The following is a 27,797-nucleotide window of genomic DNA, read 5'->3' as shown; positions in this document are numbered from 1 at the left end:
ACTGGTTTTAAACCATAGTGGCAAAGCAATTCATTTAGGAAAGAAAACATTTTTTCAACAAATGGTGCTGAATCAACTGGATATCTGTATAAAAGCAAAAATAATGCTAGAGTTGATTTGTAGTTTTACTGCATTATCTGTTTATTGTAGTATCTTTATAGTGATGATCTCTTTTTTCATTGTTGTTTTTGGTGACTCTCTCTCTTTCCCACTTTCTACTTAAAATTGTCATTTTCTCTTCACTTCTTTGGGTTCAATTTGTTGTTATTTTCTTAACTTACAAAGATAGATACTTAGCTTTTGATATTCATGCTTCGTATTTCCCATTGTGTATATTTGACTATAAATTTCCTTTTAGCTGCATCCCTCAAGTTTTCATGTGCATTTTGATTGTATTTACATTTTATTTATTCAAAATTATTTTAAATTTCTATTATGATTTATTACCTTAGTTTTCTTGATTAGCCAATTTTTGACTATTTAATTTGATTGAGAATTATTTAAAATTCTATTTCCCCTTTCCTGGCAGTTATATACTCACTCTTTTAGTATTTTTAGTGGTTTAATGTCATCTGGAGATGCCGGCCTTCATTCTTAACTCATTGAGGGCCCATGTTAATTGGTACTTTTACACTCTTCAACCCCTAATTTCTTTAAGCAAAATTCCTCTTCTGTATTTGGTATCTATGAATTCTCATCCATGCAGTTGTGGGGTCTGGCTAAATCTGTTTATATTCGGTATCTGTGAATTCTCATCCATGCAGTTGTGGGGTCTGGCTAAATCTGTTTTGGTTGTTTCTGCTCTCATTCATGCTGTTTGTCTTCTGTGTCCCTAGAGATCCAAGACTATAATCTCATCATTTCATCTTATTCTGTGGGATTCCTGAGGGCCTGCAGGCGGGATGCTTTCCTCCAGAAACTGCTGTGTCTGCTTCTGCTGGATGCCAGGGAATAATTTTAGTGCATTTCAAGGATCTTAGCTCAATATGAGAAATCTTAGTGGAGCCTACAACCCCACAGGCATTCACACCTCCTCTGACTTCAGTGCTTGATCAGCCTCGAGCTTCAAGGCAGTTCCACCCTGTGCCACTCAAGTCTTGCAGCTCCTAGACAGCTGCAGGAAACATTTTCATGGGGAGAGATTCCTTGGAAAGCCATACATTGTCTTGCTAATCTAGAATGTGTTAAAAGTGTGTTTTATCTAGGGTCCATTTGTTTGGCTGAAGAAGGGACTCTTAGACCTCCTAGTTTATCATTTTGAAAGAAGTGGTAGCAATGATTTATGGTATTGGCTTATTTCAGTGGGACAAGGGTGTCAGGTCATTGCTGAATCAGCATTTCTGTGACAGACTAATGATGTTTCACATCCTGACTTACACTACACGATCATCTTTTCACTGTATAAGCTGATGAAGGAGACAAGTAATGGGTATAATCTTCAACTGTATGTAAACTTTGCATACTGTAAAATACACATTATATACCTACAGTGTTAGGCTTGATAGATAGGGATGTGCTAGATAATTACTTCATTTTGTAAAAGAGTGTATTTGTAGTTTCTTCATATTTTGACTTTTTTTTAAAAAAATTAAGAGATCAGTTATTTTGAGCTGAGTTATTAGGTACAATATTCAAGTTTTTTGAAGATTTTACTTTATTTTGTCTTCTTACACTACATAACTCGGACTATGGTATTTAGGATAATTATATGACGCTAAATATGTAAATAAAAATGTCTATAGGTACACGTCAAGTTGTGCACACCATACTCTGTGTGTGTGTGAGGCATATACAGGTAGAACCATCTCTATTTGGCATTTGGCAGAACATTTTAATCAGGTTTAGGCCTTTGATTTTTCTTTCAACTGATGATGTCAAACAAAACAAAAGGTATAGCTACATTCAATATATTTTCAGCTTTAAAGTTTCATTTAATAACATTTGGATTATGATACATTTTTCGTTCTTTAACAGTGGGTGATTTTACCCCCCAGGGACCACTGGTTCTTAACCGGGTGATTTTACTCCCCCAGAGAGAGGACGGTGGCTGTGTCTGGAGACATCTTTGGCGGTCACGCTGGTGGTGGTGAGGTGCCACTGGCATCGAGTGTGGCCAGGCCAGGGCTGCTGGGCAGCGTCTTATAATGCACGGGCCAGCCCCAGAGCAGAGAACGATCTGGCTCTAAATTAGCAGGGCCACGGGCCAGCCCCAGAGCAAAGAACGATCTGGCTCTAAATTAGCAGGGCCAGGGTGAGAAACCCTGCTCTGAAGTGATTCTCCTTATGACTTAGTTGATATAACAGCAAACTTGATGGAGAACTGTGATTGAAGACCCAACATTTGGGCTCCATGGCTTTTAAATGAAGGTCAGCTACCAACTGTACATGCAGATTGAGATTCTTAAGCTTGATTTAAACAAGGACAAGCTGGCCGGGCACAGTGGCTCACGCCTAAAATACCAGCGCTTTGGGAGACCAAGGCAGGCAGATCACCTGAGGTCAGGAGTTCGAGACCAGCCTGGCCAACATGGCGAAACCCCGTCTCTACTAAGAATACAAAAACAAGCCAGGTGTGGTGGTGGGCGCCTGTAATCCCAGCTACTTGTGAGGCCGAGGCAGGAGAATTGCTGGAACCCAGGAGGTGGAGGTTGCAGTGAACTGAGATCACACCGCTGCACTCCAGCCTGAGCAATAGAGCAAAACTGTCTCAAAAACGAAAACAAAAAAATTAAAAAATTAAAAAAAAAAACCACAGACAAGCTGCTATTTCTAATATTTGCAGTCTTTCAGCGTGATCGAATCACAGTGAAGCGGCCACACCCACAGAGGAGCTGGGCAGCTGAGCCACCGGTACCTGTTGCCTTCCGGTGACCTCCCACGGTGGCTTGGTCGCCAGCCTCTGGGCGTCCCTGCGCGGGACCTCGGCAGCCTGGGCAGAAGGCTCCTGCGCCTCATCTTCTCTCTTCTACACTTTCCGGCCTTTCCCTGGGTCCAGTTTTCTGAATCTGCCTAGTACTGTGAAAATAGTTACGTGTGCCATTTAAATAGACTTTTCCTTCCTTCCTTTGAAGATTATAAAAACTGCATTAAAAAATTCTCTTAAAACTCTGTGGTGTTTAACTTTAAAAAGAAATTGGAAATGCCACTTACTTGAAAGACCTATATGGAGTGGTATTTCGTGATGTACGATTGAGCAGTATCTTTACACAGGTCTTAAAGAGAGTCTTCCGTTTGGATTTAAATTTAACATGGACATTAACTCAGATCAATGAGAGATTTCTGCCACTGTTGTTGGACTTTTTCTCCGTGAATCTTCATTGTGCATATATGATAGTAAATTATTTATAGACTGTGTATTTGAGTCTGATCTTTTATAAGAAGCAGGAGTCTGGGCCTACCTTATGTTCACGTCTTTTCAAGACTTTTTTTTTTAATCTTGCATATATTTTCTGTTTTAAACTGATTCTCATCACACATCCTTTCTTCTAGGCATTGGCACATCTCCACTTAATAGAATATGTTGGAGAACAAACTGCTTTGCTAATAAAGGTAAAATAAATGTTATAATAGAAGGTACTCCAGCCACTGTTCTTTGATTTTGTGGGGAAAAAAAAAAAATTCTGGTAAGAGCAGGTCACATTAATTATGTAAAAAGGCACAGCAGGGAACCTGTTCTGTGCCGCCCAGAGATGAAGGGAGACTTTTTCCAAAGAATATATAATTACAGATGCTTGCTATTTTGCTTTTAACTTTATTTAAAGCCTGTCTGAGAAGGAGCGGGATCGACACCAGCCTCAGTAAATGAGTGTGGCAGGCACCCCAGCCTCAGTGGTCTGCCAGGCCATTGGGTTAGTGTGACCAGTGTGCGCAGTCACCACACATGGACGAGGGACAGGGTCACTCTGCCTCCCCATCCAGGGGCTGGCAGGCCTGGGCATGGCTGGGCGTTGCTGGTAGAAACCCAGCGGAGGCTCCTGGTGTGGGTGGGGCCCTGGCTTGCACACCTGTGCCTGCCTTGGTCTTGTGATGGGTAAGAGGAAGGACTAACACCCTCGGGCCCCTCTGAGTCTCCCGGCTGGTGGGATCTGACCCTAAGTGCATGTGATGGAACACGGCAGCTGCTATTCTCCTCCTTCCAGATGGTCCCAGAGGAGCAGCGCCTCACGGCCGCCATCGTCCTGGTGGTGTGGGTCTCAGCCCTGGCGTCGTCCCTGATTGACAACATCCCATTCACGGCTACCATGGTGAGTTGCATGTCTCCATGTTGAGGGCTCAGCTTCAGCCTGGACATAGCCTGGGGCTCACCCTCCCTTCCTAAGGCAGCCGAGGATGAAGCCGGCGCCTTTGCTGCGCTCACAGGTGTAGACGACAAAAGTGAGCAGAGCCCGGGGCAGCTGGGCGGAGAGTGCCAAGAGCCCAGACTGCAGGCGGGGAGCCGGGGCTCTGCAGCTGCTGTGGACGGCACGTCCTGGGGTGACTGGTGGTCTTGGGGTCAACGCCACTGAGAGCTGCCAACCCCTCCCAGAAAACGCTGTCTTGTCTTGTCTGTCTGCCTGCCTGCCTTCCTTCTTTTCTTCCTTTCTCTCTTTTTCTTTTCTTTCTTTCTCTCTCCTTCTTTCCTTCCTTCCTGCCTGCCTGCCTGCCTGCTTTCCCTCCTTCCCTTCCTCCTCTCCCTCCCTCCCTCCCTCCCTTCCTCCTCTCCCTCCCTCCCTCCCTCCCTCCTCTCCCTCCCTCCCTTCCTCCTCTCCCTCCCTCCCTTCCTCCTCTCCCTCCCTCCCTTCCTCCTCCTCCTTCCTCCCTTCCTCCTCTCCTCCCTCCCTTCCTCCTCCCTCCTCCCTCCCTCCCTCCCTCCCTCCCTTCCTCCTCCCTCCCTCCCTTCCTCCTCTCCCTCCCTCCCTTCCTCCTCTCCCTCCCTCCCTTCCTCCTCTCTCCTCCCTCCCTTCCTCCTCTCCCTCCCTCCCTCCCTCCCTTCCTCCTCTCCCTCCCTCCCTCCCTCCCTCCTCCCTTCCTCCCCCCTCCCTCCCTCCCTCCTCTCCCTCCCTCCCTTCCTTCCTCCTCCTCTCCCTCCTCCCTCCCCTCCTCCCTCCTCTCCCTCCCTCCTCTCCTCCCCCCTCCCTCCCTCCTCTCCCTCCCTCCCTCTTCCTCCCTCCCTCCCTTCCTCCCTCCCTTCCTTCCTCCCCTCCCTCCCTCCTCTCCCTCCCTCCCTTCCTCCTCTCCCTCCCTCCCTTCCTCCCCTCCCTCCTCCTCCCTCTCTCCCTTCCTCCCTCCCTCCCTCCCTTCCTCCTCTCCCTCCCTCCCTTCCTCCTCTCCCCCTCCCTTCCTCCTCTCCCTCCCTCCCTCCCTTCTCCCTCTCCTCCCCTCCCTCCCTCCTCCCTCCCTTCCTCCTCTCCCTCCTCTCCCTCCTCCCTTCCTCCTCTCCTCCCCTCCCTCCTTCCTCCTCTCCCTCCCTCCCTTCCTCCTCTCCCTCCCTCCCTCCCTTCCTCCTCTCCCTCCCTCCCCTCCCTCCTCTCCCTCCCTCCCTTCCTCCTCTCCCTCCTCCCTCCTTCCTTCCTCCTCCTCCCTCCTCCCTCCCTCCCCCTCCCTCCCTTCCTCCTCTCCCTCCCTCCCTCCCTTCCTCTCCCTCCCTCCCTCCTCCCTCCCTCCCTCCCTTCTCCTCTCCCTCCCTCCCTCCCTTCCTTCCTTCCTCCCTCCCTCCCTCCCTTCCTTCCTTCCTCCCCCCTCCCTCCCTTCCTTCCTTCGAAATTGTGAGACATCAGAAGACAGAGATTTCCATCTTCATTTGCTGCGGATTAGAAGCTGTTCTAACCAGCCTGTGTGTCTCCTAGTGCTTGGCCTGGGCAAGATCTTTCATTCTCTGTGTGGTCTTGAGCCCCAGCCAGGACTGGAAGTGCACATGGTAGACCTTTAGTTGGACAGATGAGCCTGTTTCTGGTGTGACTTCTGCCAGCATTGATTGCTTGGTTCAGGGCAGGAACTGGGAACCCAGGTGTGGCAAAGCAAAGGTAGGCCTAGGGGCTTGCACACAAGTCGCTGGGGTCCTCTCACAAACACTTGAGGTCGTCCCAGGTGTGCAGAGAACAGGCCAGAAGCGTGGTGAGCACTCCCCGTGGCAGGATACAGGACAGGGGAGAGCCCTCTGTTCTTCTGACTCTGAGGGCCTCCCCGCTCCCCGCAGGGAACAGCCTGTGGGATCCCAAGACATCCCACCACCCTGTATCTATTCTGAACAATGGCACCCCCGGACTGGAGCAGCAGGCCTGGCTGTGTGGGGAAAAGGGCAGGCCGGGCTCATGCAGCGCTGACCTTAGGCGGACCTGGGAACCTGCGTCCCTGGCTTGCAGCCTGGAACTTAGTTTCTGCCTAGGTTGACCCTCTAGTTGCCTTCCAAGGTCTGGGTGTGGTAATCCTGAACTAACTCGGTGGCTGTTGTTATTTTTTGGTGAAATTCCAAACTGGGGAAGTCTTGCGGCTGTGGTCAAATGTCCCAGCTGTGGCCCAGCCGGCTCCACCTCTCCCGGGGCCCCAGGCAGGCTGACACCTTCTGGCAGGGCGGCCCTTTTACCGATCCTCAGCTTCAGCTTGTGCGTTCATCCTGTTCTCCAGGGAAACACAGTTTGCAGGAGAGTCCACACTGTCCCAGCCAGCGAGGCCACAGGCACGGCCCGAGCACAGGACCCCTCACAGGCTCCATCAGTGCTTGCTTCCGGCCCCGCGCTCACAGCGCAACCCTGTCTACTGGGGAGCTCTGAGGTTTGGACCCAGATCCTTTCTGGGACTGAATTTGAAGAGCCCTAGCGTTGGTGATTTAGGTTGTTCCTTTTTCTAAGAATAGGACACTGTCACAGTTTTGTTCCATAAATTGTAGTGACTACTTAAAATTTACCTTTAAAAAATGGAATCAGAGACGATAGTAAGGCAAATATCCATGTGTTCACCACCCGAAGTGAGAAGGTATCAACATTTTATCCTCTTTGCTTTGGAATTTCTTGTTTGTTTTATTGAGAAATACAACATTGCAGATAAACAGGCATCTCTCTGTTCTTCCCCTGGAGCCTCAGGACCATCTCTGCCCTCATGAATGTGGGTCCCATCTGTCTCTGCAGTGGCCGCTGTGGGGGTGCTGAGGGTAGGATGCTGGCTCCTGTGTGTCCACAGGGGCGGAAGCCACATACAACGTGACCACAGCGGCCACAGGGTGCAGAGGTGGACACGCAGCTCTTCAAAGCCCATGCATCTCCCCTGAGTGACTGTGCCATGCCAGCATGAGGCATCTGCAGTGGCCGCATCATGGGAGGGACATGGGGAGCCACTGGGTTTTGCTGCCTCAGGCTGGAAGTGGCACACAGTGACGGTCACAATCCTTGGGTGGGAAAAGGGACACGTGGCCCTTCCCTGGAGCAGGGATCTGCGAAGTGGGCGGGTATCGCGGTCTCTCCACTTTCCCTCACTCCATTCTCCCCTCCTTTCCTTTGAGTGTCTTTTTACTGCTTTTTTTAAAAGCTGTATTGAAGTCATTGACAAAAATCTGCACCTATTGAATGTGTAAGTTTTCATGAATTTGGACATGTGTGTATACCTGTGATACTGTCATCACAATCGAGGTAGCAAACGCGTGCATCATCTCCATACGTGTACTTATGTGTCTGTACGTGTGCTTCCTGGCAAACTTAACACGTGTCTGCCCTCTTAATACACTTTGAAGTGCATAATGCCATGTTAATGCTAGGCACTGTGTCATACCACGGTCTCTGGAACGTACCCGTCTGGGATAACTGAAACTCAACCCATTGAGCAGCCTCTGCCCATCCCCCTCCCTCCACCCTCGACAGCCACCATTCTACTCTCTGCTTCCACGAGCGTGACGATTTTAGATTCCGCACACGATGGAATCAGGCGGTATTGCTCCTTCTGTGACTCGCTTATCTCACATAGCATAATGCCCTCTGCGTTCATCTGTGTTGTCACAAATAGCAGGATTTTCTGCCCTTTTAAGCCCCAATCGCCTTTCATTGCATATATATTCATATACCACATTTTCTTTATCCACATGTCCATCAGTGGACATGCAAGTTTTTCCCGTATCTTGGCTATTCTGAATAATGCTACAGTGAAAATGGGAGTACAGCTGTTTCTTCTTCGAGAGCCTGGTTTCCATTGCAGGTGGTTAGAGGATATGATCTATAGGATTTCGTGCTTAGAAATCCCCGAAATGTCATCTGACTTACCATGCGGCTGTTTTTCTCCAGCTGCACGCCTAAAAAGCGGCGTTTCAGCTTCTGCACACTGTGGCTGCTTTGGTCACTCCGTGTTTGGCTTCTGCCTCTGCTGACCCACAGGAGCCAGGATCCTGCCCTAGCTCCTCCCGCAGTGGGCCGATGTGTAGGTGGTTACGACTCAAATTCGTGAAGGCAGCTCCCTGAGGAGAGGGAAGGATGAAAACAATCCTGGGTCCTGAGGGAGGAAAGGAGCCTCACATTTGTTTATAATATTTTGTTCCTTACAAAATAAGCACAAAGGAAATCCTGCGGCAAAGAAGATAAAATGTTCAAATGTTCTCAGTGTATGTGAGCAGTTAACATACATATAGAACGCTCATATCACGTGAGCATTAACATACATAAGCATGTCATTGTGTTGTTATCCTCTCTAGATTCACTTATCTATCTCTTTTCAATCTATCGTTTCGATATAGCAGAGAACTTTGTTAATTAGTTTGTTCCTCCTTGCACTTCAGCACGTTTTTGCATCGTTTACTTTGTGATTGTATTAGATGTTAAAGGTTCATTATCTAGTAACTTCACAGTGGCTGGTTTCTTTTACCTTGCATGAGGTCTCCATCTCTGCGCTGAGCCTCTGCCAGGTTTATCTTTTTCCAGTCCTTTATTTATTTACTGTTTTTTTAAAAAAATCCTTTTTCCAATTGCATTTTTAAGCAGAATGCAAGTCGATTTTTAAAATTCAAAGCAGATAATCTTTGTCTTTTAAGAGACTAGTTTAACATATTTACATTTATTGTAATGACTTATCAACTTGAACTAATTACCATCATTTCTTTTTTTTTATGCTTTTTCCTTGCTAATTCTTTTTTTTTTCACTATCATTTCCTGACTTCTTTAGATTGATACGTCACATCTCCCCACCCATCAATTGGTTTCGAAGTTACTGATTTTATTCCTAGTCCTTTAGTGGAAATCATTCTGTTTGTAATGCACATGGTGGTATCAGCATTTCAAACAACAGTTGCAGTGAACAGAACCTATTTTAGTTAGTTTAAGGTGAAAAGGAGTTTATCTAGGGATAGTACCTAGTTTTTGGAATGTCCGAGAATTTCTATACTGCACAATGGGAATGGGGGGCTGCCCACAAGCCCCCAGCTTTTGCAGCTTGGCATGAGTGCTCAGGATCTCTGCCCCCACACTGGCTACTGAGTCCAGGGACTTCTGTCACCCTGCTCTTGAGTATGCCTTGTCACACCTCTCCTCCAAATTCTCCAGACGGGCCTCTGGAGCAGGTGTGTCTGATTGGAGGAGCCCATGCCTGTTCTAACTGCAATGAAGGCGGCAAAAGTGAGTTTCTGGCTTCTGCCTTGGAGGCCCAGAACTCACAAAACAGAGCTTCAAGGAGGCTTTAAAGCCTTTCTCCATCCCTCCCTCAGCGCCTTCTCCTTGATGCTTCTGTGTCTCCGGGTGCAGAGCCTTGCTTGCCCTCTGGGTCCCACAGTACCGTGCACCTACATCCACCAAGTCACTCAACAAGCAGATTGTCAAGAGTGTCTGCAGCTGTCTGTGAACTCCGACTGTTTGTGTTTGTAGCCTCATTCACGAGTGTTATACCTGGCACCAAAAAGATACTTAGCAAGTGTTTGCAGATGAATAGGAAAGTGAACTAACTGCCATAGATTAATTGTCCTGGAGTAACTCTGTGTCCGCCTCCTCTCTGGCCTGCCATCCTCTGCTACTCTGTTACTGAGGGAGCTGGACACCCCATGCTTGTCTCAGAGTCGCAGACCCCACCTGTGCACCTCCCTTCTGCCAGACCACCTGCCAATCGAGACGCACCCTCATCTTCAGTGATGTGGTGCCACCTCTCCAGAACGATGCTGGAGCTCTTGTGCCTTTGACAGTGCTGTTCTTTGCCACTGGTAGCAGCTTCCCTCTCCACTCCCTCCTTCCCTGTCCTGGGAGCCAGCCTCACCAACCCACAGCCCTCTACATTCCCTGGGTGGCAGCTGGTCCTTTCTTGGATCTGCCTTCGCTGTGCAGCCTCTGAGTACAATGGCCTGCCCTCTGGATGGATGTAGGGTGTCCTGCTCAGGCCCCCAGTCATGTAAGGCAACTCATTCATAGTAAATCCTCATGTCTACAGTTCCCGCCCACTGGCTCTGGCTTCTGACAGATGCAGTGATAGGAATGGCTCTTTGGGAGGTGATCTGGGTTTCCTGCCCTCAGAGAGGCCCCTTTGACTGGGAGGACCTTTACCCTGCACAGCTGTGGAGCCCTCTGAACCCAGGGAGTGGCCAGGAGAGTATGTGGGTGGCAACGCGGGTCTAGTTCAGGCCTGAGATCTTTGCAGTCATGCGTCCCTCTGCACCTGCTGCTGATGCAGAGAGAAGGCAGTGCCGTCTCCTCGCCATCGTGCCCTGGCCTGGCTCGTGTAGATCCACAGAGTTCAGACATCTGAGCTTCTGCTGTAGTTGTCAAGGCTTCTTGGCTCGTCCCCAGGGTTGGCTCTGACCAAACACCCTTAGAGTACCTGGTCCTCTCTGCGCCCACTCGGGAGGCCTGCTCCTTGTTCAGGTGGGGAATGGACAAGGACACCAAAGAACATTCGTGGAAATGCACCAGGAGAGACGGGTGTGCCTGCCCGCGGCCGCAGACACAGCGTGAACACAGTGTGCAGTGCCTGGGCTCCCGCCGCCTGGCCAGCAGCGCTGCCTGCCTTCCCTGCCTCCTCGCCAGCCTCTGTCAGATGCAAAAACACGCCTCTGGCTGGGGTCACTGGCCAGGTCAACAGGACACTTCACTGGGGATTTTAACACGAATAGAACCTTAAAAAGGGTCAGAGAGCGGGCAGGTGCCGTTGCCACCTCCAGTGACATAAATGCAGGCCACTGCCTCGGTGGAGAGAGCTGGCAGGAGCCTGGGCTGCGTGGGGCGTTTCAGCAGCCTTCGCCTGGTATTCCAGGGATGCGGGTCTCAAGAAACAACACAGAACCCATCTCTCCTCCGACAGCATCGTCTCTCCGAGCGTGTCTTCAGCATGGGGTCGTCTCTGCTGCATTTGCATTGTCAGCTGCGGGCTGAGAGCGACAGGTGAACTCTGTTCATTGTTCAGGATATTTCTCTTCCTATTTCTTTTCTTGGCGTGGAGATGTTTAACCAGTATTTCCATACAGGGAAATCCCTTTCACACCCACCGCCTCTTCTTCCTTCCTCTTGCCCTCTTGGGGGGCAGGTGGCCTCTGTGGGCGGCGTTCATAGAACTCCATTGCATGGTCCTAAAGACCGAGTTGGAGCTGCTGAGAAACAGCATAATGACTGAGAATTCCCTGACAGTCTTTCTCCATTTAAACCTTAACTTTTCAACCTCATTTGCTTGAAAAGGAAAAATCCTCAGGCAACTTTCAAGTTAAAAGGTTATTACTCTTGTCCTGAATGTTGAATTTAAAGGCTGGCAATTTATGCACATAAATCTGTGAGTTTCCTTTAACTGACTTGTTGGCACTCATCATTATCTGTGCTGTCACCCAGCCTCTGGGTGGAAGGCAGTTTCTCAGGCATCTCCTTTCCCCAGCTTTCTTTGCAATCTCGCCCCATCCCGCAGCCCTGTGGGAGGTATCAGGGCAGACATCCTGGGCTGTCACACCTGGCACAGGAGAGCACTCTTTCAGAGGGTGTGAAAGTCAAAAGCATTTCCCTTGAGCTTTAGCTTTAAAATTTTTTTTAACTTAATCTCATTTTTGTTTTAACTCCTCCTATCCTGAAACATCCAGGAACATAATTATGTGGAGGATCAAACCCAGCCCAGCGATTGCAATTAGGTTTAATAACATGAGCAGTTGGCACTTTTAGCAGCTCAGGTTCTGCGGGAGGTGGATCTGGGCTTGAATCCCAACTCTGACATTGTGCGAGCTAAGGAGGCACTAGAGTTAGAGAAATAGAAACGGGAGGAGTACAGAAATGCCGTTTTCCCCATTTGCTTGGTGCTGAGCCTGGTACTCATGGGCTGTGTGGGTTGCAAGTCTGCCCCAGGCAGGTGCACAATGGATGTCCTCTGGGTGGTTGGGGAGCGACCTCAGAGAGGCACTGCTGGGCCCAGAAGTGAGGGTCTCTCTCTCACCTTCCAAGGCCCACAGACCAGCCACTACACCGCCAGACTCCAGCTCCATGGCACCCCACGAAATCCAAGTGGCACATTTAAGGGACCAGTAGTGTGAGAGAAGCTCATTCACTGTGTCCCACCGACACAGTACGACAAATGACAAATTATGAGAACACTCAGAGATTTAAACACAGCACAAAAAATAGTTTCTGCAACTAAAACCTGTAATGTTTTCAACAAAAAATATTGAATAACGAATTGAAGAAGAGCAAGGTGTTAGGCCTGAGTTGCTGTGCTTGCTGCCAAGTGAGAGACTTGTACCAAGTGCAGGTACAGAACCAAAGCGTAGAGAAGCAGAGTCGTGAAAAAGGATGAGAGATTTGGAGGCGAGACCCAGGGGCCCCAGCGTGGCCATGACAGCAGTTCCAGAATGGGGAGAAGGAATGCATTGTACTGAGAAAGCACAGCCCTTTGCCCTCAAATGGGGCTTGGACACCGGTAGAATCTCGCAGCACCAGGAACTTCTAACAGGGCAGGGTCTCAGATGCTCAGACCCCTGAGTCAGAGCCTGTATTTGGACAAGGTGCCAGGCAACCCACTCCACACATTGGCATTGAAGAACTGCTGGTCTAGGCCAGGCCCATCGGCAGGACCTGTGCCCCTATCGGCTATAAATAGCTCTCCCCTCCTTCACCGCAATCCATCTCTCAGCTCTCAGAATCCCTGTGAGGGTGCAGCTTTCCCCGTGCTTCCCTGCGGCACCTGTGCACCCTCACCAGGGGACCCACCCAGAACTGCTGCTGAGTGGCTGCTGTGTGCCACACAGCAGGAGCCGACTGCAGCATCCCTCATCCGTGCCCCAGGCAGCTCTGCCCTCCTCCCGCTGCTGCTGTGTGCTTGCCATGCGCCTGGGCCACCTCTGCCCCTGCCCAGGTAGTTGCAGCCTCAGGGGTTCTGTCCTTCCTGACCTGTCAGGTCAACCCTGCCAGCCTCCCGCTGATGGTTAGTGCCTCCTGGGCCGGCTTCCCAGACCCCTGAGTCAGACCCGTTGCCTGGGCCGGAGGTCAGGCAGTGGGAACCATGTGCCTTCCAGCTGTCACACAGCGGAAAAGGAGCTTCAGATGTATTTTTCCATGACTTACGATGTTGTGGTATTTAAATTTAAAAGTAGACATTTAAAAGAATGATGGGATGCCTTCATTTAAGGATGTTGATATAGACTACGTCCTTGGGGATTATTGTAAATTGGAATGGCAAATTTGACATACGAACTTAAAATGTCTGAGGAGCCCAGGCACGGTGGCTCACGCCTGGAATCCTAGCACCTTGGGAGGCTGAGGCCAGTGGATCACCTGAGATCAAGAGTTCAGTACCAGCCTGGCTAACATGGTAAAACCCTGTCTCTACTAAAAATACAAAAATTCGCCGGACATAGTGGCACGTACCTGTAATCGCAGCTACTCAGGAGACTGAGGAGAATCGCTTAAACCCGGCGGGGAGGGGCGGAGCGGAGGTTGCAGCAAGCTGAGATGGTGCCCCTGCACTCCAGCCTGGGTGACAGAGCGAGACTCCATCTCAAAAAAAAAAAAAAAAAAAAAAAAAAGTCTGAGGAGGTCTACAGTTTTTTTTTTCAAAGTTCTTTGGCTCTGGGTGGGCAGCATGTCCCCCTGTATGGGCTCTGTGCACTGTGCGTGCCTCTTGTGCCCCGTCAGGCCTCCAGCACTGCCCCTCCTTCGAAGCTGATGACCATGCTTTCTGTCTGTGAGGACATACAGCAACCATGTGGGCACTTCCCACGTGATGCTGTGGCCACCCAGTGTGTCCTGCCTGCCTTCCGGGTGTGTGGGGGGATGTCCGGCTCCCAGTGAAGGCCGGTGCCTTCACCCAGGACCACACGCCGCTGTCCTCCCTGCATCATTTATTCTTCGCTCTCTGCTGATGATTGGCAGGAGGATGCGGGCTTGCTGCCGTGTCTCCAGGCCTTACCGCCGCTCCCCTACTTCCTCTGTTTCCTGTAGCCAAACACTTGGAAAGGGAGTCTGTCTTGCCACTCTCTCTTTGTTGGAACCTTTCTTCACTTTTTCTTGACTTCATGCAATTGAGCTTTTCTTCCATAATCCATGGAAATAGTTCTCTCCAAGGTCACTAAGGACCAGTGCCCACCCTCAAGAGAGATCCCCTTGGAACCTGGCCAGTCAGCAACATGACATGTAGGCCACCCCTCAGAATCTTTCCCCGCCTGGCCCCTCAGGTACTCCTCCTCCCCTCATGGGACTCCTCCTCCTCACCTCCTTCCATGACTCTGTCCATCTTCCAAGCCTGGAGCCCTGGAATCAGCTCTCTAGACTCACGGCTGCAGGGGTCTCATCCAAGCACATACTCCAAGTGCCATCCACAGCAACCTCCCCTGGGCTGCTCCCCAGAGCCCGCCTTGGGTGTCCGGCTGCCTCTCCATTTCTCTCCTGGGCTGCTCCCCAGAGTCTCACCTTGGGTGTCTGGCTGCCTCTCTGTTTCTCTCCTGGGCTCTCCCCAGAGCCTTGCGTTGGGTGTCCGACTGCCTCTCCATTTCTCTCCTGGGGCATTGCAGGTGTCACAGACTTAACGTGTCCCGAACTGAAATCCTGATTCCATCTTTCCCCACTCTTCCTTGCCCTCATAAATTGTGACTCCATTCTCTCAGTTGCTCAAGCCCCTGAGGCTGAGAGCCAGCTGACACCGCACCTTCTCTGACACTCCATGGCCAGCTGTCCTTCAAAGGTTTTGAATCAGATCCATTCTTGCCATCTACACTCCTGTCCCCTGAGGCCCCAGCAAGGACCATATGCCCTCCTGCTGTCACACTGCGGAAAAGGAGCTTCAGATGTATTGTTCCCAAATACATCCCCAGTTGTTTCAGATTGTTCCTTTCGTTTCCACTCTTGCCCTGCTCCCGAGAGCCTATGGTCCACAGAGGTTCCCCGCTTTGATACAGCCCAAAGTCTTGGCGGTGGCCTGCACCTCGCACAGGCCTGGCTGCTGCTTCCTCCCTGACCTCACTTCTTACTGCTCTTCTCTCTGCTGACTTGGCTGCAGCCATAGTGGCTGCTTGGATTTCAACCCAGCAATCCCACTGCTGAGTATAGACCCAAAGGAGATGGAATCATTCTACCAAAAAGACACGTGCCCTTGCATGTCCATCACTATGTTACTCACAATAGCAAAGACATGGAATCAACCTAGATGCCCATCAGCGGTGGATTGAATAAAGAAAATGTGGTACATAAACAACATGGAATACCACACAGCCATAAAAAAAACAATGAGATCATGTTCCATGTAGCAACATGGATGGAGCTGGCGGTCATGATCCTAATGGAATTAACGCCGAAACAGAAAACCAAATACTCTATGTTCTCACTTATAAGAGGGAGCTAAATAGTGGATACATATGACACAGAGAAGGGAATAATCAACAGTGGGGTTTTCAGAAGGGAGGAGTGAGGGATGAAGACGGGCTGAAAAACTCCCGAGCAGGTACTATGCTCACTGCTTGGGTGACACGAACATTTGAAGTCCAAATCCCAGCATCACACAAGATGTCCATGTAACAAACCTGCACATGTGCTCCCCGACTCTGAAATACATTGATGATAAAGGCTTTTGCACGTTCTGTGCTTTCTGAGATTCTCTTCACACGGATCATCAGAGGTTGGTCTTGCTCCTTCACCTTTGACTGAGTTTTGCAAAACTGCTCCTTCCCAGTGCTAAACTGACAACCTCGCCCTCCCCGTCTCCCCTTTCACTCTATTTTTTCCCCGTAACACTTAATGCCACCAAGCATGCTATGGATTTTCCTTATTCATTATTCTTTTGAGCTGCTTAGTTGTGCAACGTTGACTTTTAAATAAAATTGTACATTCGTACAGATTAAAGTGCTAAATCAGCCTGGAATTCCTGTTTAAAAAATAGCACCTTTATAACTTTCATCACCATTTCTTTTTCTCACAGAAAACCTTTTTTATCCTTTGCCACTTATTTTATTTTATTTTATATTTTATTTTATTTATTTTATTTTATTTTATTTATGTTTTGTTTCCTGAGTGCTGCTATCTGCCATCTTTTTTCCCAAGCCCTGGGGTCTTTCCGTCGATCTCGTGTTGGTAGAGGCAATGGCTCCCTTCTGTTCCTTTCTTCCTGTAAGAATGTTGGTATCGACTACATCCCAGTTTCATCAGGAACGTTGATCTGTGGTTTTCTTTTTTTGTAGTGGCTTTGTCTGACTTAGCATCAGGGTAATGCTGGCCTCATGGAATGAGTTGGGAAGTGTTCCCTCTTCTTCATGTTTTGAAACAGTTTTGGAAAGATTGGTGTTAATTTTTCTTTAAACGCTTGGTGGAATGCACCAGCAAAGCCATCTGGTCCTAGACTTTTCTTCGTTGGGAATTTTTTGGTTACTGATTCAATCTCCTTACTAGCTATAGATCTAATCAAATAGTCTGTTTTTCCGTGAGTCAGTTTGGATAGATTGTGTATTTCTAGAAATGTGTTTGTTTCATTTAGTTTACACAACTTGTTGGCGTGTAATTGTTTATAGTATTCTTTTACAGTCCTTTTTATTTCTGCCAGATTGGTAATAATGTTTCCACTTCAGTTTTTGGTTTTAGTCATTTGTATTTTATCTCTTTTTCTTAGTCAATCTAGATAAAACTTTGACAATATTGTCGATCCTTTCAAGGAGTCAACTTTTGGTTTTGTTTACTTTCTCTGTTTTTTCTATTCTTTATCTTATTTATCTCTCCTCTAATCTATCTTACTTGTTCTCCTAGCTTTAGGTTTAGTTTGCTTGCCTTTTTGTAGTTTCTTAAGGTGTGAAGTTAGGTTATTTATTTGAGATATTTCTTCTTTTAAAATATATACATTTACAGCTGTAAATTTTCCTATTAGCACTGCTTTCGTTGAATCTCACAAGGTTTAGTGTGTTGCATTTTCATTTCTCTTTGTCTTAGGTGTTTTCTAATTTTCCTTGTAATTTCTTCTTTAACTCATTGGTTGTTTAATATTTGTAAATTTTTTCTTTTTCCTTCTGTTACTGATTTCGAGTTTCATTCTATTGTAATTAGAAAACATACTATGTATTATTTTAATCTTTTAAAATTTATTGAGAATTATTTTGTGGTCTTATCTTGGGGAATATTGTATGTCTCTACTTTTTATAGTAGAAATATCTATTTCTTCTTCAATTATGCCAATTTTTGTTTCATGTATTTCCAGGTTCTGTTTTTAGCTGTGTAAATATTTATAATTGTTATATCTTCCTTCTATATTGAGTCATTTATAAATATATGTTATTTGTCTTTTGTAACCTGTTTTTGTTTACATTCTATTTTGTCTGACAATAATGTACCCACCTCAGTTCTATTTTGGTTACTGATTACTATTTACATGTAAAATATTTTTTCTTACTTTTGACTTATTTGCGTCCTTGTATCTAAAGACAGTTGCTTGTGTATAGACGTATCCTGTTTCTTATCCAATCTGCCAATCTGTGTTTTTTTTTTCTTTTGTTGGAGGCAGAGTCTCACTCTGTCTCCTAGGCTGGAGTGCAGTGGCACAATCTTGGATCACCGCAACCTCCGCCTTCTGGGTTCCAGCGATTCTCCTGCCTCAGCCTCCCAAGTAGCTGGGATTACAGGTGCTCGCCACCACACCTGGCTAATTTTTGTATTTTTAGTAGAGACGAGGTTTCACCATGTTGGCCAGACTGGTCTTGAACTCCTGACCTCAGGTGAATAGGAGAGTTTAATCCATTTACAATTAATGTAATTTCTGATAAAGAAAGAATTACTCTGCCATTTTTTTCTTTTCTGTATATCTTAGATTTTTTGTTTATTGGTTTCTCCATTACTGCCTTTTTTTTGTATTTAGTTGATTTTTTTTGTAGTGTACAACTTTGATTACCTTGTTTTAATTTTCTGTATATTTTAATAGTTATTTTCTTAGTGGTTACCTTGGAAATTTCAATTAACATCCTAAATGTGTAACAACCTATCATGAATAATACCAATTTAGTTTCAATAGCATACAGACTATTTAGTCCTTATTTCCTTTACAATTCAGTCCTTCCTTCCTTCATAGATGACGTCTTTATTAGCGGAATGCCTATTAAATATTTTTCCTGTCTCTTTCTCTCCATCTTCTCTTTCTGGAAACCCTATAATGCGTATATCGGTAGATTTGATGGTGTCCTACAGGTCCTTTGGGCTCTGTTTGTTCTTTTTTCTTTTACTTTCTGCTCCTCAGACCTATTAATTTCTTTTTTGACATTTTAAATTTTATTTACTTTTTAAATTGTGGTAAAACACATGGAACATAAAATTCACCATCGTAACCATTTTTAAGTGTACAGTTTAGTAGCATTAAGTCCATTTACATTATTGTACAACTATCACCACCATCCATTTGCAGAGCTCTTTTCCTTGCAAAACTAAAGCCCTGTACCCATTAAAAATAATTCCCCGTTCCTTCCTCCCCCAAGGCCTTGGCAACCACCATCTTACTTTCTGTCTCATATGAATTTAAATATTCTAGATAAGCCCTGATAATTTCAAATGTCACGTCTTCACGTTCACTGATCCTTTCTTCGGCTTCCTCAGTTCTGCTGTTGAAGTCTTGTAGCGAGGTTTTCATTTAAGTTATTTTACTTTCAGGTCCAGAGTTTCTGTTTGATTCCTCTTTATAATTTCTACCTCTTTAGTGATATTTAAATTCTGTCTGTACATCATTTTCTTGATTTTCTTTAACTCTTTGTCCATGGTTTCCTGTAGTTATTGAACTTCTTTAAGACAGCTGAATTAACATCTTGGACTAATATTTCTAATGCCTAGACTTCTTCCAGGATGATTTCTGTCATTTTTTTTTTTTTTTCTGTGAATGGACCACGCTTTCCTATTTGTTTTGTATGTTGTGTAATCTTCTTTGTTGAGAGCTGGACATTTTGAGTATTATATTGTGGTAATGCTAGAAATCTAATTCTCCCATTCCTCAGATGTTGCTGAGTCTTTCTCGTTGAGTGCTGGAGCCATCCATTTGTGACTTTTCCAAACTTTTTTGAAAAGTGTATGGTCATTGAAGTTTTTCTTCCATTATCTCTACAGTTAACTAGTAGACTGACAAAGATTTCCTTAAATTTCTGGCTCCCAAAAAATGTGTGTGTGTGTGTATGTGCATGTGTGTGTGTGTGTTAGGGGTGTATGTGTTAGGGGTGTGTGTGTACAGAAATAATTACTGCCACTTTAAATTTCCTGGAAGCTGCTTCATCACGTGGAGGTTGAAACAATGGCCAGCCTCTGTGCTGGCCCCTCAGTGATCAAAACAGTGGCCAGCAATCAACATACACAACCTCAGCTTTTGGAGGACAAGGTCGTTATTGCCTGCTCTGATATCAGCAAGTCACATCCTAAACAGGTGCTGCCATTCCCACAGCTTCCTGCCACAGGGTGAGAGATGGGGAATGATAACCACTAAAAAAAAAGCCAAAATTCACCAAAACCCTTTTTATCAGTCTTCCCCCTGGTTGCTGAAAGTGTTTGGCTACACTCCAGACTTCCAAAATAGTTACTGTTTTGAATTGAATTGTCTCCCCAAAACATACTGAGGTCCTAACCCCAGGTACTTTGGAATGTAACCTTATATGAAAATAGGGCCTTTACAGAGGTAATAAGTTTCAATCGGGTCACTAGGGTGAGCCCTAATCCAATCTGACTAAAGTCCTTATGAAAAGGGGAAATTTTGGCACAGACACACACAGGCACAGGAGAGGCTCCCTTGTGGCTGGAGTGATGCACCCATAAGGCAAGGATGGCCAGGATGGCCGCAGACACCGGAGGGGCAAGGAAAGACCCCCCCGAGAGCCAATTGGAGAGCACGGTCAGGCCAGCACCTGGCTTCAGACTCTTGCCTGTACGGCAATGAAGTCCTGTTGTTTTCAGGACGCAGCTCGTGGTGCTTTGTGACAGCAGCCACAGGGAGCTCATACGGTAGCTTCAGACAGTTCCTGCCAGTTCAGTCATCCTTTAGGCAGAGGTGGATTCGGGGAGCTTTTCCTGCTCGCCATCTTCTGTGCTGTCATTCATTAGTTTTAAATTTTTCTCTCTCTGCCACTGTAAAGCAAGTTCTATGAGGGCAGGGACTTTTGTGTCTCATATTCATTGTTCTATCGCTTGTATCTAGAGCAGAACCAGACACAAAGTAAAATATTCATGAAGAATTACTGACTGAATTAAGAATAAATGAGCATAGACAAGATAACATGGTCCCATCCAGTGGAGGAGGTAGTGTTGAATGCAGTGATGGAGGTAAGCTCTGGGCGTAGCCATCCGGTGGAGGAGGAAGTGTTGAATGCAGTGATGGAGGTAAGCTCTGGGCGTAGCCATCCGGTGGAGGAGGAAGTGTTGAATGCAGTGATGGAGGTAAGCTCTGGGCGTAGCCATCCGGTGGAGGAGGAAGTGTTGAATGCAGTGATGGAGGTAAGCTCTGGGCGTAGCCATCCGGTGGAGGAGGAAGTGTTGAATGCAGTGATGGAGGTAAGCTCTGGGCGTAGCCATCCGGTGGAGGAGGAAGTGTTGAATGCAGTGATGGAAGTAAGCTCTGGGTGTAGTGTATTATAAAACAGCAGCCACACTGGGGAACTCAGGGAGACTTCTCAGAGGAGAGATGCCCAAGCCTCTTATGGGCTGAGCAGGAGGCTACGTGAGGGCAAGAGTGACCATGTGCCTAGGTGGAGACGTGGACATGGGCACAGAAGTGGCAGGCAGTGCTCAGGTCAAGGCCTGTGAAGGCTGGAGTGTGTGAGGCAGAGGACAGCCTGGCAGGGGAGGGCTTGCCTCAGATGGAAGAGTATGGAGTCAGGTCGGTTGCATGGGCAGACTTCAAAGACGGAAAGGTCGTGGCTGGCTGCATGGAGGACAGAATTAAAGGGGCAAATGGTGCATTTGCGTTGTGGGAAGGGGAGCTTGAACAAGGCAGGGCTTGGGAGGACAGACCACAGAGCTGTGGGAAGATCCTTGGACTCGAGTTTAGGGAGCTGGTTCTTATCAGAATTGCAAATCCCAGAGAGGGCATGATTTGAAAACAATGTCATAGCATACTTTTTGAAGCAATCAGCCTGTAACAGAATCTGGCACTTGTAAGTATGCAGTTTGGAACCTGGGGTAGGTTTTCTCTGGCTTTGGACAATGGACCTCACAGCACAGGGCACTTGCTGGAATTTCTGCATCACTAAGCTTGACGACATCGCCTCCTCCCTTGAGACTGCAGTGCCCCAACAAGGGCCCAGGGTCCTGTGCTTAGTTGTTCTGACTCTGTCTCCTTGTTGCGGGTGGTGTGTGCAGCCCTGTAGGGTAGAGGCTGGCTTTGCACCAACAATGTGGTGCTCAGCGCCTATAGGGCCCTGTGGCCTCACAGTGACGTGTGTGTGCTAGCTGTGCTCATTGATGACTGGCTGTGGTGAGAAGTTTCACTTCGCTCCCTCCTCCAAAGAACAAAGACATCAAGTGTGAAGGAGCCTCTATGATAATCGTGCTTATCATAAGACAACAAAAGCAAAGCTTGAAAAGTGCCTCAGGGACTGCGCGGGAGTACCCTGCTGCCAGGCGTTTCTGATTCTGCATCAGATCGATAGATGCAGAATCAGATGCTTTCCCTAGCGTGTTACTTATTTCTCTTCCAGTGTATATTTGACGCTACTGACAATGAAAAATTGAGCCGTTCAACACGCCCCTTGTGACCCAGCAAATGTGAAGGGCTCCTTTCTAGACCTTGCAAGGCAGCTCTGGAGAACCAGACCCAGGGCTGGTGGAGACACGTGCGTAGCAGGCACGTGGGTCAGCGGCCTGGCTGCAGCTTCCTAGTCCGGACTCTGCTGGGGCTGGGGGACCCTGCTCCACATGTCCTCACCATGGGGACGCCCCTGAGCAGTGGCAGTGCCTAGGCTCCATCTTCCATTGTGGCCGAGAGCCTGACCTTCCAGAGGGGCAGGCAGAAACACAAGATCTTCTGTCCAACCCACCCACATTCCGTCGGTCAAAGGAGGCCACTAGGCAAGCCCAGAATCTGGGGTGCGGCGGAGGAGCCCCCTGCCCCAGCAGGACGCTGCCGAGTGCACACATGAAATCCTGCTGCAGCGACCAGGAGCTGAGGGTGAACGGGTCTTCCCAAGTGAGCCTTGAGGCACCCCTTTCAGGACATCGGGGGACTGAGCACCCAGCAGAGGGTGGCTCTCTTGCCCCTTAATTCTCGGCATTGAATAATATTGCACATCACTCACGTCTCCACACTGGGGTCCGCTTTCCGTTTGTGTTTTTGTGTAATGTTCTCCAGATCGGCCACCATTGGCACTCTCCTCCATCTGCTGCTATTTAGAGAGGTTGACATACGCAACTGCCCGAGGTGGCGGGCCCAGGGTTCTCTCCTTCACACCCCGTGGGCTCCCTGAGGCGTCTGGTGGGAACATCAAGGCCGTCCATTCTCCGGAGTCTCCTGGAGGCAGGCTCAAGGGCTGTGTCCTTCCCGGCTCCTTCTAGCAATAAGCCACAAGGGGCCATGCTCCTTGAACACAGATTTCTTACAGAAATTTCACAGCCACTGTTTTTCATTGATTACAGTAATGCAAAGTATATCAACGTCAGAAAGCTGCACCAGAGGCTGGCATGGCTGACTAGAGAATGGTGCTTCCTGGCTGTAGAATCTGGTACCTGTCGTCATGCTGCAAATGGCTAGCAGGCTCAGGGTGCCTGGCAGGGGCAGCCACGAGAAGTCGCTTAGCACAGGGGACCCAGTGTGCAGTTTAGGGTCAGGGAACTGTGTGTGAGTTCCAGCTGGGTTGCTTTTGAGGTCTGTGCTCCTGTGACTCTCTGCATCCTGGTCTCCTTGTCTGTCAAAGGAAGGAGTAACAGCACACTTGAGGGATGTTTGAGGATTCAAGATGACGTGTGCATAGTTAGCACAGCACTTGCGGGGTTCTGTGAGCTCTGCTTTGATGGCTGCGTTCTCAGGCCCCGTGTTAGACTCTGTGTACCTTTACCCCGTGTAAGAGTCACAGCAGCTGGTGGGGCTCAGGACCAGGAGGACCAGTTGGGGTAGCTGGCATCAAAGACATACAGATGAGTTTAAACTCAAGATTTTGTGGATTCCAAAGTTTGCTTTGGTTTCTTTCCACAAATCCTATACTCCTTAGAGTTTGAAAGGTGAGAAAGCATTTGGATTTTCTAAATTGGTCACAGTATGGCAGCTTCTCTGAGCTTCCATGGGACGTGGCATCAATGTCCTTTTCCTCCACAGATTCCCGTGCTCCTGAACCTGAGCCGTGACCCTGAGGTCGGCCTGCCTGCGCCGCCGCTCATGTATGCCCTGGCCTTTGGTGCCTGCCTGGGAGGTAAGTGGCTGCTGACCGCATGGGTGGGGGGAGGGGTACGCGCCCACACTTCCGTCCAGCCCAAAGCAACAGTTAGTGTGTGTCAAATTAAAAGCAAATGAAGGAGAGTCCGGATGGTTTCCTGAGTGGACACACATGTTCAGCTTTGACAGAGCAATTCCAGGGCAACTCCGTTCCTTCCCATTCTTTGCAGAGCTGCCCCCGACTTCCCGGGCCCGTGGCCTGGGGATGCGTGGTTCTGACGCCTCACAGCTGATGTGTTCCCGCCCTGTGCCCGTGTGGGCCATGCTTAGGTTTAGAAACAGATTTTGACTCAGAAGCCATCCTCAGTTGCGGTTCTGTTTCTCTCTTAGTCCCTCCATAAGCAGTGGAGGGACAAGTGGGTCAGCTAGAGGTGGAGACTCGAACCCATAAGCGTGGGAAGAAAGATTAAAGGATTTTTTGGTGGTGGGCATTGTACTTTGGAGACAGTGAGAAGTGGAGAGGCTCTAACCCATAAGAGTGGGAAGAAAAAGTAAAGGTTTTTTTTGGGGTGGGCATTGTACTTTGGAGACGGCGAAAAGTGGATTAGAGAGAGTGTTGGGAGAGACTGACCTCTGGTGACCAGACACAGGGTTGTGGATGCAGTTGCCGTGGAGAGAACGGCGGGGGAATCCTTCTCACATCTGAGAAGCCTGATCACCTTTGGGAACACAAGGGGATTGTGAAGAATCTTAGATCAACACATCAGATGCACTTTAAGTTTTTATTCTTATATCCAGGTATGCTTAGATCATCCAGCTTTCTTTGTTCTCTGATTGATTTCTGACTATTAAATCAATGCCTCTCTGGTTAGTTTATCTCCTTGGCTGAAAAGGGGGATTAATGTCATCCAGTGAAGTTTCTGTAATGTCCGTGAACAACTAATTCATCTAAGTTGGTGACTGATGCCCCAAGTTCTTCCGAGAGTGGAGAACTGTTAAAATTGCCCCATCCAAGAACCAGTCCCGGGAAGGCAGTGCAGAGCTACATTTAACGTCAACAGTTAGGAACAGGATCCGAGGACACCTGGAAACGCATCCACGATGAGGATTCTGTTCGTTTGAACTTGCTGAGCCTCTGCTATACCCTGACGTTGTGCCAGACAGTGAATTCACACCCCTACTGTCGAGCGAGGAAGATGGCCACCTAAACGAAGGTTACCGCATAGGCCGACACGTCCCGTAACGGAGGTGTGCCCTGAGTGCACGGGGCCCCGAGGAGAGACTGGAGATGTCAGAGGAGGTTCTGCAGACGGGGAAGTTGAAAGCCAGGTCGTACAGAGTGAGAGGCCTTGTGAGCTAGTTTGGATTTCCCCAAAACATGTAGGATCCACGTGGAGGAGATTTCTCTAGGAGAGACGCCAATGTGTGCCATTTAGAGGCTAATTCCTAAAATGGGATTAGACACTTCCTAACTGAGCACACTTTGGAAGCAGGGATGCAGTGGATAATGGATGTGTTCAGTCTTAGGAGTATTTTAATCTAGCAGCTCTGGAGATGGAAAGGCACCTGTTCCTGGCACGGCAGGAGTGCAGCTGTGTTGGGAGTTAACTATACACTTACTCCCTCGAGGCCCTTTCTCATTGACTCAAGGTTGGGCATTTTACAGAAATTAGGGTAAAATATCTGTAACCTAAAATTTAGCATCTTAACGGTGTGTAAGTGCACAGTTCAGTGGCATTAGGGACATTCACAGTGTTGTGCCACTGTCCACCTGCAGAGATCTGTTCACCAGTCCAGGCGGAAGCTCTGTCCCCATGAAACGCCAGCTTTCCACTCTCTAGGGTTGGCATTCTGAAGAACACTTTCAATAGAAGTTTTCGCTTGGTTTGAGAAATGTCATTTGCTCTATAAATTGGAGGCGATTCACTGGATACTTTGAAACAACTTCCTTCCTTCCTTTCCTTTCCTTTTTCCTTTCCTTTCCTTTTTCCTTTCCTTCCTTTCCTTTCTTTCCTTTCTTCTGGTCTGACCCCAGTACTTTTTGGTTGCTCTTTTCATGAAGAGCTAAGAACAATTCAAATAAGCCTTCAGAAAAGCCTGCCTTCGCCTGAGTTTCCTGGAAAGCAGAGGTGGAGGCAAGTTCATGTGCTAAGGCGTTACTGGCAGGTGCAATCCTAAGGTAGAAAACCTGTGGGGAGGAAGTGAAGTGAGCATGAAGAGTGAAGAGCTCTTCCCTGCCATGGTTATCTAGAGGCTGTGGGCAATCCAGGTAGCACGTGACTATTTTCTCAACAACCCAGGCAGCACGTGGCTGTGTTTACACCAATCCGGGCAGCCCGTGGCTGTGTTCACTCCAACCCAGGCAGCACGTGGCTGTGTTCACACCAATCCAGGCAGCCCGTGGCTATGTTCAGACCAATCCAGGCAGCCCGTGGCTATGTTCAAACCCTGAGGCTGCTGCTTTCCTTAGGTTACATCCAGGTCTTGAAGGACCGGTGGCTCTTCAACTCGCCGAAGGGAATGTCCATGCCTAGAGTTCTGTCAGGTGGAAAATCTCACTGTTCGGAGAGTGTGGCCTATTGAGTGGAACATGTACTGCAGACACAGGAGTTACCCTTGAGATCTGATTCTTTGTGTGCAACGTTCGTCACAAACAGCTAGGCATGGTTTTGAAAATGCCCTTATTCTGCCTCTGAATCCATGTGTCGTCTTCCCACGCAGAACGACCTGGGCGTGCCAGGACAGGCAGGGCTGTTCATGTACAGGCCGACCCCCCTGTGCTTCGCTGTCAGTGGAAACTGGGAGGGAGGCTTAGGCTGGGGAAGTGACACCTGGGGCCTTGTTCTCCCCACCACATGGAGCCCATACCATGTGGAATACCCTTAAAACCCTGCTGGCATCTTATTAAATGACTGCAACATCGTTGGCATCTGAATAGTAGGCTCACATTCTTAATCCTGTGTGAACCCCACAACCAGCCCAAGAGATGCCAGGAAGGGTGGTGACGGTCCTCATAAACACAGAGGAAGCAGACTCCCTGCTCCTCTGCCCCTGCCCGTGGTAGGGAGGGATGGGCAGCTGGGTTTCTGGCCCAGGGACTGGCATAGGGATGGGCAGACCAAAGCCATGTGGAGTCCGGGTGACGTGAGGGAGTGTCTTCTGTGAGAGAGGGAGGAGCTTCTGATAATGATTTTCCTGGCCCTGAGACCAAACCTCAGGAGACACAGGGGTCCCACTCCCTCCTCTGGCCAAGGTCATGTCTGGATGCATGGTGAGGAGATGCCTGCAGCATCTGCAGCTCACATGTGGGCTGGCTCTGAGTGTTGCTGGCTGGTGGCAGAGCACACAGGTGCAGGAAGAAGGTCCTGACTGTGCCACAGAGCTCTGCTGCATCTGGATGTGTGCCACCTGGGACTGCCTGTCACCAGGAGGTAAATGTTCCCTACGGCTAACACTGGCTGGTTTTGCATCTTCCTTTCCCTCCTAACACAAACACCTCAGTTAATATAACAGAAATGGTGGGGGATTTGCTCAGTTTACAGGGCTTAGAAGGTTTGAGACTTAATTGAGGTCTTCTGAATTTAAATCTAGCATTCCTTCTGTTGCATTGGCGGACACACTATTTCCAATATGTCTGTGCAGGACCTGCCAGAGCTGACCTGTAACCTCCAGGCCTCTCTCGAGGGCCTCCTCTCTGGGGCCTCTCTCCATGGCCTCCTCTCTGTGGTCTCCTCTCTGTGGCCTCGTCTCCGGGGCTTCCTCTCTGTGGCCTCCTCTCCGGGGCCTTGTCTGCGGGGCCTCCTCTCCGTGGCCTCCTCTCCGGGGCCTCGTCTGCAGGGCCTCCTCTCTGGGGCCTCCTCTCTTTGGCCTCCTCTCTGCTTTGGTACCAGCCTTGCTTGTCTCGTTTTGCTGACCAATAAGACAGGAGGGGCCTATGTGGGAGGCTTTGCCATAGCCTATGCCTTCGTCATCAAAACGTGTTGGTGCCAGTTCTCCTCCCTGCCCTCCTGCCTTAGATGTGGCTGGGAAGCCATCCTGTGAGGGGAGGGAGAGGCCGAGAACAGTGGAGACCTGCCTAACAGTAGTAGGCCTAGCACCGGCTC

General features: G+C 48.4%; 1 protein-coding gene across 3 annotated transcripts in view; it reads left to right on the top strand.

The window, feature by feature from the left end:
• OCA2 (OCA2 melanosomal transmembrane protein) overlaps positions 1-27,797 on the top strand; it is a 326,593-nt gene that overhangs the window by 214,288 nt on the left and 84,508 nt on the right. For all 3 annotated transcript variants that reach the window (XM_033190812.1, XM_033190808.1, XM_033190809.1), the window contains exons 20-22: positions 3,490-3,549; positions 4,140-4,244; positions 23,638-23,731. In XM_033190812.1, coding sequence (XP_033046703.1) covers positions 3,490-3,549; positions 4,140-4,244; positions 23,638-23,731 — 259 coding nt within the window. The remainder of the gene's footprint in view (positions 1-3,489; positions 3,550-4,139; positions 4,245-23,637; positions 23,732-27,797) is intronic.

Source organism: Trachypithecus francoisi, unplaced genomic scaffold (genome assembly GCF_009764315.1).
Source record: "Trachypithecus francoisi isolate TF-2019V2 unplaced genomic scaffold, Tfra_2.0 Lachesis_group3, whole genome shotgun sequence".
NCBI classification, from domain to species: domain Eukaryota; kingdom Metazoa; phylum Chordata; class Mammalia; order Primates; family Cercopithecidae; genus Trachypithecus; species Trachypithecus francoisi.
Note: the sequence above shows the minus strand (reverse complement) of the source record. Positions and strands in the feature narration are given on the sequence as shown.